General features: G+C 43.8%; 1 protein-coding gene across 1 annotated transcript in view; it reads left to right on the forward strand.

Moving 5' to 3' along the window:
- Positions 1 to 17418, forward strand: part of si (sucrase-isomaltase) — a 257508-nt gene that overhangs the window by 199187 nt on the left and 40903 nt on the right. Inside the window, exons 30-38 of the mRNA XM_072474450.1 lie at positions 1725 to 1821; positions 4429 to 4541; positions 6418 to 6543; positions 7155 to 7286; positions 7401 to 7511; positions 7709 to 7771; positions 8094 to 8210; positions 8301 to 8385; positions 10434 to 10572. Coding sequence (XP_072330551.1) covers positions 1725 to 1821; positions 4429 to 4541; positions 6418 to 6543; positions 7155 to 7286; positions 7401 to 7511; positions 7709 to 7771; positions 8094 to 8210; positions 8301 to 8385; positions 10434 to 10572 — 983 coding nt within the window. The remainder of the gene's footprint in view (positions 1 to 1724; positions 1822 to 4428; positions 4542 to 6417; positions 6544 to 7154; positions 7287 to 7400; positions 7512 to 7708; positions 7772 to 8093; positions 8211 to 8300; positions 8386 to 10433; positions 10573 to 17418) is intronic.

Below are 17418 nucleotides of genomic sequence, written 5' to 3' on the forward strand. Positions count from 1 at the left end.
ATTTATTAATCAAACATTGGACATTACTTAAGACTGGTGCCCATCAAGATTAACTTGGTGTTTGTGTGCGCAGTCTTAGGAAAATTACTGGAAATGTTTCTCGCTCCATAGCTCAGCCCGGAGACCTTGCTGTAACTGATTAGTTGATGCATTCTTATTGCTGAATACACTGGAATACAATGGCTGATTTCATCATGTGAAACATTGTTTGAAACAATGTCTGGATTCCCACAGTCAAGACACTTTTAAAAATGTTACCTCTCAGCTAACTCCATTCAATTAGCACCTAAAACTATCAATACTCTTCCAACACTGAAAGAAGCTTTGTCTGTGATACATTGATAGATGCTGTTGATTGTCTCTGATGAGAGGAAACACTCAATTTACACTGCACTGAATTTTAAATATAGAATTCTACATATTTCAAAATTACACCGATTATTAATGAGACAGATTGATCAAATCATGAATGATGGAAATCCAAGCACCAAGGACGTGGGTTCAGCTCGGTGATTGTGCCGAGTTTGCACGTTCTCCCTGTGTCTGCGTGGATTTGCTCCAGGTGCTCCGCTTTCCACCCACACCAAAGAGAGAATAATAATAAGAAGAATCTTTATTGTCACAAGTAGGCTTACATTAACACTGCAAAGCCCTTAGTCGCCACACTCCGGCGCCTGTTCAGGTACACAGAGGTTCAGAATGTCCAAATTACCTAACAGCACATCTTTCGAGACTTGAGAGGAAACCGGAGCTCCCGGAGGAAACCCACGCACACACGGGGAGAATATCTAGACTCCGCACAGACAGTGACCCAAGCCGGGAATCAAACCTGGGACCATGGCGTTGTGAAGCAATAAACTTACCCACTATGCTACCCTGCCGCCCATGTGCAGGTTAGAGGGACTGGCCATGCTAAAATTGTCCCTTAGTGTCCTAAGATCTGCAGGTTAGTTGGATTTACGGGGATAGGGCAGGGGGGTGGACCTTTCAGAGGATTGTTGCAGACTCGATGGGACAAATAGCCTCCTTCTGCACTGGAGGGTTTCTATGGCTCTAAAAAGGAACATCAGTTAATATTTGGATAAGCTTCATCCAAATTATTTGAAGGGATCTAATAAAAGATTATTTTTGTCATTTTGGGGTGCACAGAGCTTGCAGGGTGCAGAGGTGAAAGTTGAGCGGAATTGGGATGTCAGGATTTGGGAGTAAGAAGCCCAGGGAAGGGTCAAAGGTCAGGTTTTGGGGGTTCAGAAACTGGATTGGTGGGGAACGGAGCCGATTTGGAGAGGTGTCACAGTTGAGCAGCAGTTTCATGATCTCGTCCTTTTAATTTGCAGTCCGACTCCTCCCGGCTTTCGTTTACATTTAAAAAAAAAAATGAAAACGCAAACCTTTTGATCACAGGTGGTCCCAGTGTCTGGTTTTATGGCATGCAGCTGATGTGGTTGGCTTAGGGCGAACCAACAATATTTGCATATAGTCATGAGCCCTGAATATCCCTTCACCAGTATGGTACATTTTAAGGCAGAAATGAGTGCCTGTTTTCACTCTTGCACATTAGGGGCTTAATTCGGCTGCTAGCACCCAAGAAGCAATCTCTGCTTGTTTGAAGTTGTAGGCCATTGACTTGAATTTAAAAAAAGAGTTTATGGCTGGCTCTATGTTCTAACCAGTGCCTATGTAAACAGTGTTATGCTAACCTTCAGTTTGATCTACATTCACAGGATAAAATGAATTGCTATGGGAGCCATCCTTTTTATATGGGTCTTGAAAATGATTTCAACGCCCATGGTGTACTACTGTTGAACAGTAATGCAATGGGTAAGTTAAAATATTTATGCACTCTCTTTTAAAAGTATCATGTTGAAACTTTTGAACCTCTTTTGGCATCAAAATGCAAAGAAACGTATAATAAAATGTTGGTCAAATTTTAGAGTGACCTACGTAACTGTGACAAAGGTAAACTTTTCCTTGTCTATCTTCTTAGTCTTTCTGCAGAGTTTGACATAGTTGACCAAGCCATCCTCCTTCAACACATCTTCACTATCGTCCAACTGGGTGCGACTGCTTTCACTCTCAAATTCCAACCAAAAAACTCACTTGCAATGGTTACTCTTCCTCCTTCTGCACCATTAACTCTGGTGCCCCCAACGATCAATCTATGCCCTCATCCTACTTCTCATCTACACGCTGCCCCTCGGCAACAACATCTGAAATTGCAGCATTGGTTTTCAGATGAATGCTGATGACACTCAGCTCTACTTCACTACCACCTTTCTCAACTCTTCAACTGTGGATAAATTATCAGACTGCTTATCTGACATCCAGTACTGTATGAGCAGAATTTTCCTCCAATTAAATATTGGGAAGACTGAAGTCATTGTTTCCAGCCCCCGCGGACTCTATTCACTAGTTATTGACTCCATCACTCGCTTTGTCAAAAGTCAGAGATTAAGACAGTCTGTTTGGTGTCACATTTAGTCCTGAGATGAGCTTTCGACCTCCTGTGTACGCACTCATTAAGAGAGCCTATTTCCACTGTCACAAGTCCAACTTCATCTCTGCCTCAGCTTATCTGCTGCTGAAACCCATGCCTTCATTATCTATAAACTTGATCATTCCAGCATGTTCATGAATGGCTCCCAATTTCTACACTTTGTAAACTTGGGCCATCCAAAATTCTGCTGCCTGTGCCTTAATTCGAAGCAAGTCCTGTTCCTTTACCATCTCTGGGCTCGTTGAGCTATATTGGCTCCCAATCAAGAAGCATAATGATTTCAAAATGTGATCCTTGTTTCCAAAGACCTCCAGGTCCTTGGTCCTCCCTATCTCAGTGATCTCTTCCAGCCCCACAATCCTCCAAGATGTCTTGGTCTTTTGTGCATCCCGATTTTAATCGTTTCACTATTGGTGGCTGCATGCTATCAGTTGTCCAGGCTCCAAGCTCTTTCATATATCACACCTCCTCTCTACCTCACTTTCCTCCTTTAACACACTCTTTAAATCCTAACTCATTGACCAAGCTTTTGGTCATCTGATCTAATATATTCCTATGTGGCTCACTGTCATATTTTTGTTTTATAATGCTCTTACAAAGCATCTTAAAACTTTACATTTGGGGAAATAAGGTGCTTAAATTGTTGCCTGTTGTAAGAATATCAGTGAAACTTTTGAGTTTCACAGATTTTAAATGGTAATCTTTAATATTCCAAAGTGTATTTTAATTTTTTTTTAGCTTATTTATAACACACGGGGGTTTTGCAAGGAACAAAGGATTGGCAATATTCAAAGGATTAAGCACATTTTATTCATTTAAGTTTTGTACCTGAAATATATAACAGCAAAGATAATAAATTAATCAACATATTAATCAGTAAGGGTGGTACAGTGGTTACCACTGTTGTCTCACAAAGCCAGGGACCCGGGTTCAATTCCTGCCTCAGGTGACTGCCTGTGTGGAGTTTGCGCTTTCTCCCTGTGTCTGCATGGGTTTCCTCCGGGTGCTCCGGTTTTCACCCACAGTTCAGAGATGTGCAGGTTAGGTGGATTGGCCATGTTAAATTGCCCCTTGGTATCCAAAAGGACAGATGGGGCTACTGGGTTATGGGGCTAGGGTGGGGGCATGGGCCCACGTAGGGTGCTCTTTCCAGGGGTCAGTGCAGACTCAATGGGCCGAGTGGCCTCCTGAACTGTAGGGATTCTATGATGAACGAAAGATCAACTTATCTCACCTTCGTTATTCAATCTTGTGATCTCAAGGTCTATCTTAGCCTTGCTGGTTGCGATTATGCCTTAATATTTTAGATTCTGATTTTTATAGGTATCAGTGTAAACAATATTAAATATCAAAGATATTTGTTGCAAACTGATATGAAATCCAAAGAATTCTTTCAGGAAGCTGCAACTAATGATAATCAGAAGATAAAAGATTAAAATCTGAATTTATCTTAAATCAGTGGTTCCTAAACCTGTGGCCCATGGACCACTATCTGGTCCGTGAGAGTACTGCAGGTGGTCCGTGGGGGGGGGGGGGGGGGGGGAAATACAATTATATGTACCACGTCTGTGCCACAATCGATGTTACATTATTCGCAATGTAATTTGCTTCACAAACGTCCTTGTGTAATATAATCCACAATGTAAGTGTGCATCATAAACTATTAGAGATAGCTGTGTTGTTAATACCCACTGATATATAAGTTTGACTCCCGTCAGCCGTAGGCTATGGAAAAAATAACGTTTAAAACAACTTTCATACATTGTGGTCCGCAGAAATCGCAACAATGAGTCAATGGTCTACACCAAGGAAATCGTTCTTTCATGCATTTGAGGTGAAAACCTGTGTAATGACAACACTTAGTGATCTAGGATATTGAACTTAATTATCAGTGTTTGTTTTATCATGTCTGTGATATTTCTAACCTCCAGATGTAACACTTCAACCAACACCTTCTCTGACATACCGCACTATTGGAGGAATCCTGGACTTTTATATGGTTCTTGGTCCAACCCCAGAAAATGTTGTTGAACAATATACATCAGTAAGTACCGATGCCTTCATGGACTGGTTTGAAATAATTTCAGGATTGCTGCTCAACAAAGTTTTAGTATGGTACAAAAGGGAGAGTTCTCAATTGAAGTTAATTGGATGATGATTGAGGAATAATTTTCAAGGCAAGTCATACAATTTTCACCTGCGATAAATTTTGCAAAATCACAAACTCAAATCAACCTTAATGAACCTCTCTTTCCTATAGAAATTAAACTCTAAGATCTCAGCAGAATATTGAAAAAGTAATGATAATGTGAACGGAATCATTCACACTTCCAGCTGGACACAAAATTCCAGTTTAGTAAACATAAATCCTGGATAGAATTTTTAAAAATCAACAACCACAACCCTGCCAATCCCAGCTCTGTGTACTCTGAACCTTCCCATCGGGACTCCAGATGTGTATAAACTGCTGGGTGATTTCCTCCCTGTTGAAGCCTAACAACATTAATGTAGAAAAGTGTTAATACAATCTTATTAGCCTATGCACACAAAATGGTGTGTGGACAAATTTCAATTTCCTACTCCATGCAATGTTTATTATCTTATTTCGTAGAGGTGGGGATAGGTAGATTCTGTCATTCAAGCGATGTGTATTGAGGTATTGTGAAAAATGGCCCAGTGCAAAAATATGGTATTCCTGAGGCTGAATCAGAGGAAAATTTCCGCATCTAGTTTCAGCCTAACCGGAAGAAATAGTTCCACATCTAGTTTAAGCCTACAATAAACAGACCCCATATAGCCCAGGCACCGTTTAAAAGCACATGTCAGCAAATAAAACTCTCAAATCTCTGCACATACTCTTGGAAGATCCTACAGGATTGATGTTACTGCAACAGGCAGTTCCAATGATAAAACATTGAACTATTCATTATTAGTACTTCTGATCCATGCACTTTGTATTATGCATGATCTGATAGCCATTTCTGAGATAGCCATTTCAGAGATTTGCTTGGAAGGTCAGCAAGGCTGGAAGATAAGTATTCAATGGTATTTTAAATTTCAGAAGGACAAGAAACTGGTAAAAGGTGGGGCAGCTCTGTTAATTGAGGATGGTATTGGTACAATAGTGATTGAGGATGGTATTAGTACAATAGTGAGAGATTACCTTTTTTCAAAAGATCACGATGCAGAATTAATTTGGGTAGAGGTAAGACTAACAAAGTTAAGAAATCACTTGTGGGAGTAATTCATAGGCTCTGTAACAATAGTTACAAGGTAGGACAGAGTAAAGAAGAAAAAATAATGAGAAGGGTAGTGAAATAATCATGGGTGATTTTAATCTTTTTATGGATTGGATGAATCAGATTAGCAAAGGTAGCTTGGATGATGAGTTCATAGAGCATATTCAGGACAGTTTCTTAAAGTACTACATTCTAGTGTCAACCAGAGAGCAGGTTATTTCAGATCTGGTAATGTGCAATGAGACAGGATTAATTAATGGTCTCACAGTAAAGGAATCTATAGGCAACAGTGATCATAACATGATAGAACTTAATATTCCATTTCAGGGTAAGATGTGCAGACAGGAAGGTGGCGTTAAGGGCCTAATCAGACCAGCCATGATCGTATTCAATGTCACAGCAGTCTTGAGTGGCCACATGCCCCACTCCGCCTCCTAATTCTTGTGTTCTTCTGTAAACTAACAAAGTACAAATATATGATTAATGCTGCACAGAGCACAAATTGTGTTAAAGGGATTTGATGAAGAGGCACCCAAACTCGAAATGTTAGCTCTGTTCTCTCGCCACAGATGCTATCAGACTTGCTGAGATTTTCCAGCATTTTCTGTTTTGGGGTTAAAAGGCACCTTGTCAGCTTTGAACACAAATCAAATGCATTGGCTTTTCTTGTACTTTTTCTAGCTTATTGGCCGTCCAGTCATGCCACCGTATTGGGCCCTGGGATTTCAGTTATGTCGATATGGATACGTGAATACCAGCGAAATTGAGGATCTGTACACTGATATGAGGAATGCTGAAATTCCATATGTATGTTTGTTATATTCTTATGTGCAAGTATTGCATTAATATATTATCAATCTGATAATCTGGCGAGAATATGATTTGTTTTACATATGGATTAAAGAATAACTGATGTAAAAAAACACTTTGATACTATTATGCACCAACTTGCATCAATGGAAATTAGTTTCAGATATGCATTTATGTAAAATGGCAGCATACATGTCTGTCTCTTAACAGCATGGCCAACTGATATGACAGCACCTCAAATGAATGATCACATAATGGCTTCATGGTGGTATTAACACTGCCCAGTGCACAGCCATTGGTTCTCTGAGGAACTCCATAAATCCTTATTTCTGACTCTTTTTAATCTTTTTTTTAGTTATAATTTAGCCTGCCTCTGGAGCAAGATTCTGCACTTAGCCAAAGACCTGTCTTCCCACCGTGTCTTTGTCTCTGAGCTCAATGTGACATGCCGAGGTACAGCTGTCAATGTAAATCAGGTGTGCCAACTAATTATTGTGCTATGCAAGTATCAGTCTAATCTGGTATCTGACATCCTTACCAGCAGCCTATGTAATGTTGAACTGAACTATTCATGAATTCTATGTATTAAAATATAACTTTGTTTGAAGGATGTGCAATATGTTGACATTGATTACATGGAGCGGCAGTTGGACTTTACACTTGATGTTGATGACTTCCAGGATTTGTCATATTTGTTTAATAAAATGAGAAGCGAAGGGATGCGAACTATTATCATTTTGGTAAGCTTCTAGCATACTCTTTGAAGAAAAGCAGACTTGAATTACACATCAATAATTTTATTTGGAACTATGAATTTTGTACATTTGTAATATGCATTTTTTTAAACTATGCAGGACCCAGCTATTTCAGGAAATGAAACCAAATCTTACAAAGCCTTTACAACTGGAGTCAATAATGATGTCTTCATTAAATGGAATGGAAGTTCTGATATTGTGTGGGGGAAGGTAATCAGTGTTTTAAAAGCATTTTTGTGAGATATTTAAAATGCAGCAATGTTCTGAAGTGATTTCAGTTCCTTTGTAAGGAAGACAATTTTATTGCTTCTAATTTCACAACACAAACAGAATTATTTGTGCATCATAACAGCTACAAAATGCATAATGGAATGGTAACATTTTAATTTTCTGAATACCCATTTCAGGTATGGCCAGATTTCCCAAATGTAACAGTTAATACATCAAAAGACTGGGATTATCAAGTGGAGGTAAGCTTGATTTTTTAAAAATTACGTATCTGATTTAACTCTGTTTGTCAAACAAAATCACCCCTGCAACTAAAATATATTAATTTAACACTTATCTGAATCCAAATGACCTGCCATTGGTGTTTGCCCTGATGAAAAAAAACCTTAAGTTGAAATCATTTTTGAACATAATAAACATAAAACAAACATGGAAGCAGAGGAATTTAATTAGCATGCAAGAGAAAATTAGAAAGAAAACACCAATTTGTCCAGGCTTAATTTTAAAGTATGTATTTAAGAAGCTTTGTCTTTTTGTTAAAACTGTTGTTTCATGTTGTTGCAGCATTATCGATCTTATACTGCTTTCCCAGACTTCTTTCGCAAAGAAACAGCAGAATGGTGGCAGACAGCAATAAAAGAATATTATAGTAAAACCTTGATGTTTGATGGAATTTGGATTGTGAGTTTTCGCTGTTAATTTTCTGTCTCATTAAACAGCAATACTAAGTTTCAATTAACAGCAAAGGCATTTTCCTTTATTTCTTTACAGGACATGAATGAACCAGCAAACTTTGTCCATGGATCTGTTAATGGTTGTTATGATATCAAACTGAACAAGCCACCTTATATGCCAGGTTAGGACATTTCCAATTCATGAATTCTTCAAATGTGCCGCTCAAAGAGAATGTAAAGAGTCACTAGAGTTTGGAAATCGATTAGTGTGTAGGCTGCTCTGCCATCTAAACTGAAACAGTTCATCTGTATTTAATGTAACTCCCTGTATACTGAATCTCCCTCACAAATTTCAAAAACGGTTCATTGTTTGTTCTAAAATATATCAAAGTAGTGAATCACACATTGTTACCTAATCTGCAGTTGCCACAGAATAAATTGTAAATTTTTCCCAAAGATATTTTCAACGAATAGTACTCGGCTTCATCGTTATTCACTGGGCATGATCATTTGTTGGCCAAATCAACATTAATTCAAATCTCTTACCGCACCTAGTGGTGCACGAAGGCAGACTTTTGTCTGTTTCCCTGAGGGCGCAATTTGCCAGCCACATCCCATGGGAATTAGGGCAGGACGCAGCCGGTAGAGTCCAGGAGAGGACGCTCCTGAGATTCCCGAAGGTCATTACGCCTCGCGAATCTCATGTTCTCACAATGGGCAGGATCTAGACTCGCATAGTTAATAGACCTTAAAAGCTCACTTAGCCATGCTGCCAGCGAATCAAACGGCCACCCGGCATCTATCGGCCTCGCCGAGGAGATCCCAGCCAGGGACCAAGCGAAACAGCACTAGATGATCGGAGGCCCCCAGGTGGTTGGCCTCTGGGCAGGCTGGTGCCCTGGCACTGCTGGTTCCACCCGGGCACCTTGGCACTTCCAGCCTGGCACCTGGCAGTGCAACCCATTTGCCACCCTGGCATTGTCAGGGTTCCCAGCTGCCACTGCCAGGCTGGCAGGGGATTGCCAGGGTGCTAGGCTGTGAGTACCAAGGTGCCAAGCTGACAGTTTTCCCACATGGGGGATCGGGCCTGGGTGTGCCCTACCAATACGTGGTGGGGTACGCAGGGGCTTGAGGACCCTCCCCCCCCCCCCCTAACAGATAAGTTGGGGTATTGGTTCAGAGGCAGGGATGTTTCCCACTGCTCCACAAGACCTCCCAAAACAACATTGAAGGAGGGGTAATATCATCAAGTTGGGGTCAGTAAATATCAAGGCTACTGCCACTTTTCATATCTTCCCTTGGTAACTGGCTTTCCCTCTTGTTAGAGACTGTGGATGCCTCAGGTGTTCGGTTCACTCACTATGCAAATGGAGATTCAAGCGTAAAATTGCCTTTACTTTTTCTTTTGTTGATAGGCACTTGAACTTGTGCCAGTAACAAGCCTGTTAACAACCTTCACTCTCAGCCCGTCCATGTTATTTGTTCTATCTTATTTGAAAGTATGGGTTCATAAAATATTTAATTCACTGCCCTGCTGAGGAGCCGTGATGAGCCAAGCGTCATGGGCAGGAAGTAAACATGGAGAACACTTCTATACAAATCTTACTCAGCCCCAAAGTTTTGAACCAGCCGAGTTGAATGAATTGCAATAATTTCCTGCAGGCTCTGTTGGCGTTTCCTTTAGAATTTTTTTGAGTGATTTCTTTGGGATTGCCTTCAAGTGTGGAAGATAAAGCAAAGGAAGTGTCTGTTGGGAATGTGGGCACGGGGGTCAGTGTGTCTGACACAAAGCCAGCACAACATTTCATCTAAAAAATTTAATTAAGTGTCATCATCAAAAAAATTAAAAGTACAATTATTTTTTTTACATTTGAAATTAAAAGTTACAGGTAATAAGGGCAGCATGGTCGTGCAGTGGTTAGCACCAGGTTCTATCCCGGCTCTGGGTCACTGTCCATGTGAAGCTTGCACATTCTCCCCGTGTCTGCATGGGTTTCACACCCACGACCCAAAAATGTGCAGGGTAGGTGGATTGACCACGCTAAATTGCCCCTTAATTGGAAAAAATGGATTGGGCACTCTAAATATATTTTAAAAAGTTACAGATAAGTCTTGGTTACCTGAAATCTATCATACAATAATTACAAACATAGAAGAATTTGATTAATCATTTTACCTATTTCATTCTGTTACGATCTGTTCCATCATGTGATGCATTCTCATTTCTAAGCTCTTGAATCAAGTCACATGGGGTTGCAACACAAAACGCTATGTATGGAGAGTGAACAGCTTCTAGCAGATGGAACTCCAGTCAGGCACTATGATGTGCATAACCTTTATGGATGGTCACAAACAAAACCAACACTAAAGTAAGTTGTAGAAGATTATCTTGAAATAACTTGGGATTTGAAAATGTTACTTGATTGAAAATCAATGAAGATACATGGAGCCAGGCTGATGGAGAGAGGATAATAGAGATCTAAGTTGCAGAACTAAATGAAGAAAATCAATGCAAAAAGTTTGATAACCTTTGTGAGGGCCACGAGGAGTCCAGCACGGAGTTTGTAGCGTCAAACAGAAACTAACTTTATTTCCAAGAATATGTACACAGGGCCAGTAGTTCACTGCTGGTTCCCTCTCTAGCTCATATCACACTGGCCGCCTCTATTTATACAGCTGCACTGCTAATGATTACCCCACCCCCCTCACATTGGAAGAGCTCATGTTCCTCAAGTAACATGGGGTAACCAATCATCCCGAGCCAATAGGATCCGGGCCGGTTATAACAGTAACAAAATCGATGCATTTATATACATATGTTGGAACAATATTTAAAGGCCGCACATTTCTACCACTCACATTGCTTCATCAGAAGTTTGGTGGATTCACTATGTACCGCTGTACTTTCCATGAAGTTACGGTACCACAGCGAGAAAAAGTCAAGAGGAAATTCAGGGCAGTTGTTCATAAACAGCAAATTTGCAAACTTGAAGGTCGATGGTCCAAATGAACTGCAGAGACAAGAAAAATTAATATGGTTTTGTGAAATAGATAGTGTGTGATCATGTAACAGCAAGGGCAGCTGTATGGCAAGCTTTACTTAAGCGCACGGTTCTCCTTTTAGCAGTCACTTTAGACCCTCCTGGTGAGAAGCAATGTGTCAATGTGTAATCTGACGATTTATCTGAAAGATGGCATTTTGTGTTCATCAATATGAGGATCACTTGGGCTGCAAAATTAAATACTTTTTTTACTTTGAAACCTCAAAGTAAGTCTCAACCCCAACATCAGTTTCTTTTACATAACAACCACCTTGAACATGTAAATAAGATTGGCGTTTTCTTCCAAATCAGTGGCAGCTTTGAGTTCTAAATCTAATCTATCCAGGGTAATATTGCTCATGATTTGACGGCAGGGTTTTAAGATAAGAGACCAGGCAAGTGCTCAAACTGAGTTTTGGTTTCTTTCTAATCCAAGTTTCAAAGTGAAAGTTGAGTGTGAAAAGTCTTGGTTCTGAGCACATGCTAACCCTCTGAATACTCCTGGGGTAATTTTCCGACTTTGTGCTAATCCTCGTCATCAACACTGCATACCTCTATTTTTGTAATGGTACAACATGAGGAAACCATCACCATTGCATACCCAGAAAAGTAGCTCCAAGGTGTTTTAATGCAGGGGACTAGTGAATAGAAGGGACTAGTGAATAGAATCTGTCAATGTGTAGGTTGAAGGTGAATGACTCACTATTGAAGGCAATGATGTGCACCTTTCGAATGCTAAAACTGTCAACATGTGGCAGTAAGAAAGTTTAACCCTGAATGTTATACATTCATTCCTGGTAAATTTTCTTTTGAACATCTATTTGTAAGATATTTTCACAGATTTACACCTGGTTGTACATTGGTTCAATTTTGTCATTATAAATGTCCTCTATGGAAAATGTACTTTGCGGCCCCTAGCAAAGAGATGCTTTCCTACTGATCCTGCAAAACCCGAGCAGAATCAGCAGTAAAGGTATTTCGGGGCAAAATGATCTAACCAACACTACTTCCCTAATTGTGGTATGTCTTGCTATTTACCTTTGAATAATAATATCAAATTGAAGCATTGTACATTTGGGGAGATCGTGGTATAGTGGGAGATGGTGGGGCAATGGTTTAGTCATTGGACAAATGATCCTCCAGCTAATGCCCGAGATTGGGAGTTCAAATCCCACCATGACCGCGAATGGCGTTTAAAATCAATAAATTAATATTTTAAAATCTGAAATTGAAAAGCGAGTCTCAGTCATGGTAATCATGAAATGACTATTGATTTTCGTAAAAACCTGTCTGCTCACTAATGCCCAATTTAGGGAGGAAAATCTGCCATTCTTGCCTGGTCTTGTCTACACGTAACTCCAACAATGTGATTGACTTACAGTTCTCAACGGCAATTAGCAGCAAATGCTGGCTCTGCCAGTAATGCCCACACCACATGAAAGAATTAAAAGAAAATGGTCAGAACAATACATATGACTTAAAAATGACAAAGAACTTGCGTCGCCCTGTGTGCAAAGTCATGGAAAATTGGCATCCTGGGCAGGATTCTCTATTCCCGCAGCCAGCCAATGGAGTTTCCCATTGTGGCCACCCCATGCTATCGGGAAACCCGTGAGCATGGGTGCGCTGCCGGTGGACCAGAGGATCGCACCGACAGAATTCCGCTGCATGTATTTGTGTGCGCTTCCTGTTTTCACTTTATTCCCCACTTATAAGTCCTAATGTCCACATATAGGGGCGATTTTGAACCCATTTTAGCCATACGTGGGATTGATGGCATGGATGCAACGAGATAATCGGAAAACGCGAATCTCTTCGGCGAGATCGGGATTTCTGATTTTCAGTGCCGCTCGCCGGCGCAGTAACGTGAAAAACGCCAGGGGAACCTGGGAACCTCATTTTAATACATTCGTATGTCTTGAATGAGCACTCCCTCTGGGACATCCTCCCTCATTGAATATTCCTCACTGAATGACAGACGCAATTTACAGCAACTTTATGAAAACCTGAACCTGGAGACCTCACTCCGAAGGGGATATCAGAGTTGAGCGCTCAGGTCACCTTCCCCTTGGAGCCAGTCACAAAGGGAGAAATGGAGAGGGTGCGGGAGACCCAAAAAAATACAAATCGGGGCCGGTGAGGGGGGGGTAGGGTTCGGTATTGCCTTCTCTGGGGAGGATTTGCTAGCAGGCTTTACTTTGCCTTCATGTTGGGACACCCATTGGTTTAAAGACGTCTGGCGGCTGGCACGCAGGCAAAGCTTCCAGTATCCCCCTTGTTGGGCTTATGGTGATATTGCCACTGAGGGAGTGCCCTTTGAGAGTGGGAGCTGGAATATGGTTGGGAGGAGGTGATTACAAAGGGTCAGAACTGGAAGCGACTGTGAGGTTCTTGGGTGGGATCCCTGTGAGGCACGATCAATTTGGCTGGAGACGAAGTTGAATTCAAACTGAGGCTTTATTAGTATCTGAAGTGTGGCCTCCTACAGCAGCTGACGAAATGGCTGCGAGCTGAAGGCCACGCATATTTATAACCCGGCTCCTGGGCGGAGCTAGCATGCAGGGGCCCAGGTGAACCTGTAGTGCAGGTTCTACCGTACAACCCTTAATATAGAAACACAGTGGTTTACCACTCCCTGGAGAGGCCTAGCTGCAAGGGCAGAATGGGGGAACTCAGGAAAGAGGTGCTTCCCTGACTCAAGAGGCCTGATGACCCACTCAGTGGGGGGAGGATGCCTGCTATGAGACTTGAACCCCACGCTCAAACAGCAGTGTGAGGACAAAGGGGATAAGCTGCATGGAAGGTCAAGCCAACCGGTTATGGACATTTGACTGTCGGGTTAGTGTCAGGGTAGAAGACAGGTACAGATGGGTGGATCGTTTAATCTGCAGCCCTTGTGAGCTGGGGAATGCCCTCTATAATGAGGATTGCTTTCTTCACGTGAAATTGCCTTCCACACGAGGAAGTCAGTTGCCTGATCAGTTCCCTGATCCTTCCTTGATGAGTCAATTAAGTCAGCAAAGCAACAGAGGAGTGTGCCACTGATTGAAACCAAGTTATTAACCATTTAATGCCATTGGCCCCTACTAAGTGCGGAGGAGAGAGGTGGACCACCTCGTGAACCTGCTCCTGGGCCTGGCCAAAGTCGCCATAGATAGGTCCAGGCAGCAGGTGACTGCGGGGGCCGTCCAACCCAAATGTCTACCCCTCTATTGCGGCTACATTCACAGCCTGGTGTCCCTAGGAAAGGAGCACATGGAGTCCACCGGCACTGTTGAGGCCTTCTGTGCCAGGTGGCCACTAACGCCGGAGTGCCTTGTCAACGCGCTTAATAACGGCTTGGTTTGACATTCTAAGTTGCATTTGTGATTTTCTTATTATTTAAGGCAGGATCCCTCTAAGGGGGTTGTCCCTTTAATTTGTCCCTTAGTTTGTTTGATTTTGTTTCCCTTGTTATCTGATTTGCAGCAAAATAACTGGTAGCATTTTCCCCAAGCATTGTACTCCAATGCTTATGCCAATGTTTACATTATGAGGAGAATCATTGAGGTCCCCAGTGCAGTTGAACACTGGTCCAAAACATGCACTCAAATGCCCTGTCATCGAACCCCTGGGTTGGAGGTGAGAATGGTTGGGGTTTAGGTACCACTGAGACCCTCTAGGGTCGGCATTCTTCAGCCAAGTAAAGTTGAGAGCAACAACTGTGGGGAAGTGGCAATTGTGTTCAAGGGGAGAGAGTGAGGCTTTGTGGAGAGGTGCTCGCGGAGATTTTGAATGTACAGAATCATGGAGCCATTCAAGTTGGCTATTTTGTTGATTGCGATCGACCAGCAGCAGCAACATCGACATGCCGCTGCATATAGCTGGGACCACCGCCCTGCAGATGAGGGGGAGGCTGGGCCAGTTGCTCTTCCCGGAGCAGAACCACAGGTGGTGGTGCCTTACAGGAGACGAGGCCAGCAAAGGACCTTCCGATGTCACACATCCCACCTCTAGATGTCAGAGCTGTAGTGCCAGAGAAGACTACCTCTATCCTGGGGGGTCGGTGGACCATATTTGCCAGGTTATGCAAGAGCTGACACCACATGGAGTGGGAGGTCACCCATTTCCTGTAGCCCTGAAGGTCACCACTGCTCTGAACCTCTGTGCCAGATCCTCGTTTCAGGGCAGTACAGGTGACATGTGCTGTATTTCCCAGTCTGCCGCACACAAGTGCATAAGGGAGATCACAGATGTGCTATTTGCTAGGGCCCACATGCACATCGACTTCGACTGGAACCAGACGAGCCAGGACGCCAGGGGCATGCGATTCAGCCAATTCGCAGATGCCAGGTGGCATGGACTGCAACGTAATACCACTCACTCAATGTCCAAATCGCCTATGACCACACGATGATAGTTGTGTTCCTGTTTCCTGGGGAGCGTCCATGTTAATTACATATCAGGGTGCTCGCAGATCCCAGCTGTCTTTGAGGGAGAGCAGCGGCTGGAGGGATGGTTCCACGGGGACAGGGGGTATTCCCTCAGGAGGTGGCCGATGATGTCAGGACAGAGGCCACAAACACCCACTGGGATTCACTACAACGAGGTTCATGCATCAATGTGCATGTTGGCAATTGGACTGCTGAAGTTACGGTTCTGGTGCCTGGACCGGTCAAGGCTGCCCGCCGTGTAGTCCCTAGAGGGTGTCCCGCACCAAAATGGTCTGCTGCGCTCTGCACAACCTGATATTGCAGCAGGGAGACCAAATGGACGAGGAGGAGATGGAGCATCGCCACAGAGGAGGAGGGCGGTGAGGGTCAACACATGGAGGAAGGGGATGAAGAACCTTTGGTGATGTCCAGGGCATGCTAGAGACACCCTCTTAGCAACTTGGTTTGGGGACACACAGGACAAGAGAGTGAAGAGTTCTCCCACCATAGGGTACAACATCAATTCAATAATGTGGTGATTGCGGGAAGCCCTTGTGATCGTGCCCGTGTTAGGAAAATAATGGTAGTTTTAGGGGGTTTATATTTGTATTGGTAAACATGAGGAATAAGGTATAGTTTTAAGTGTGTTTAATTTAATATTTATTTACCTGGAAGGGCAACATTTATCATGAGATTCATGCTGGACAAACGTATTTGTATGTTTTGGGTTTGGTTTCAGTTACAACTGGATTCTATTGTGCTTCGAGAGGGCTAAGCTTAGCGAGTTGCCCCTTTGGCCCAGCGCCAGGTCTCCCGTGTCAGGTACATGCTTGTCAAGACCTGCACCAATTTTCACCCAAATGGGGCGAAATTCTCCCCCAACGACACGATGTCCGCCGACTGGTGCCAAAAACGGTGCCAATCAGACGGGCATGGCGCCGGCCCAAAGGTGCGGAATGCTCCACATCTTTGGGGGCCGAGCCCCAACATTGAGGGGCTAAGCCGGCGCCGGAGGGATTTCCGCCTCACCAGCTGGCGGAAATGGCGTTTGTTGCCCCGCCAGCTGGCGCGGAAATGCGGCGCATGCGCGGGAGCGTCAGCGGCCGCCGACAGTTTCCCGCGCATGCGCAGTGGGGAGAGTCTCGCCACAGCGGAGGCGGAAGGAAAAGAGTGCCCCCACGGCACAGGCCCGCCCGTGGATCGGTGGGCCCCGATCGCGGGCCAGGCCACCGTGGGGGCACCCCCCGGGGTCAGATCGCCCCGCGCCCCCCCCAGGACCCCGGAGCCCGCCCACGCTGCCTGGTCCCGCCGGTAAATACCAGCTTTGATTTACGCCGGCGGGACAGGCAATTTCTGGGCGGGACTTTGGCCCATCCGGGCCGGAGAATTGAGCGGGGGGTCCCGCCAACCGGCGCGGCCCGATTCCCGCCCCAATCTCCGGTACCGGAGACTTCGGTGGGGGCGGGGGTGGGATTCACGGCGGCCAGCGGCCATTCTCCGACCCGGCGGGGGGTCGGAAAATGACGCCCATGATTCCCGGCCCAGAGGACTGGAGAATCACAAGGGCCCGGAGAATATGGTGCCGGCCCGTTAATAGAATGCAAATGTTTCTTATTGAGCCTTTTGCATCCTGTGCTGGCGCAGGGAGTGAACCTCGATTCCGACCAGCAGGGGACCAGAGCATTTGAAATGGATCAGCACTGGGCAGCGATCCCACTTTCCCACCGACACTGCATTCTCCGCCTCATGGGGAACTCCGCTG

The sequence above is a fragment of the Scyliorhinus torazame genome, chromosome 14, assembly GCF_047496885.1.
Source record: "Scyliorhinus torazame isolate Kashiwa2021f chromosome 14, sScyTor2.1, whole genome shotgun sequence".
In the NCBI taxonomy this organism is placed as follows: domain Eukaryota; kingdom Metazoa; phylum Chordata; class Chondrichthyes; order Carcharhiniformes; family Scyliorhinidae; genus Scyliorhinus; species Scyliorhinus torazame.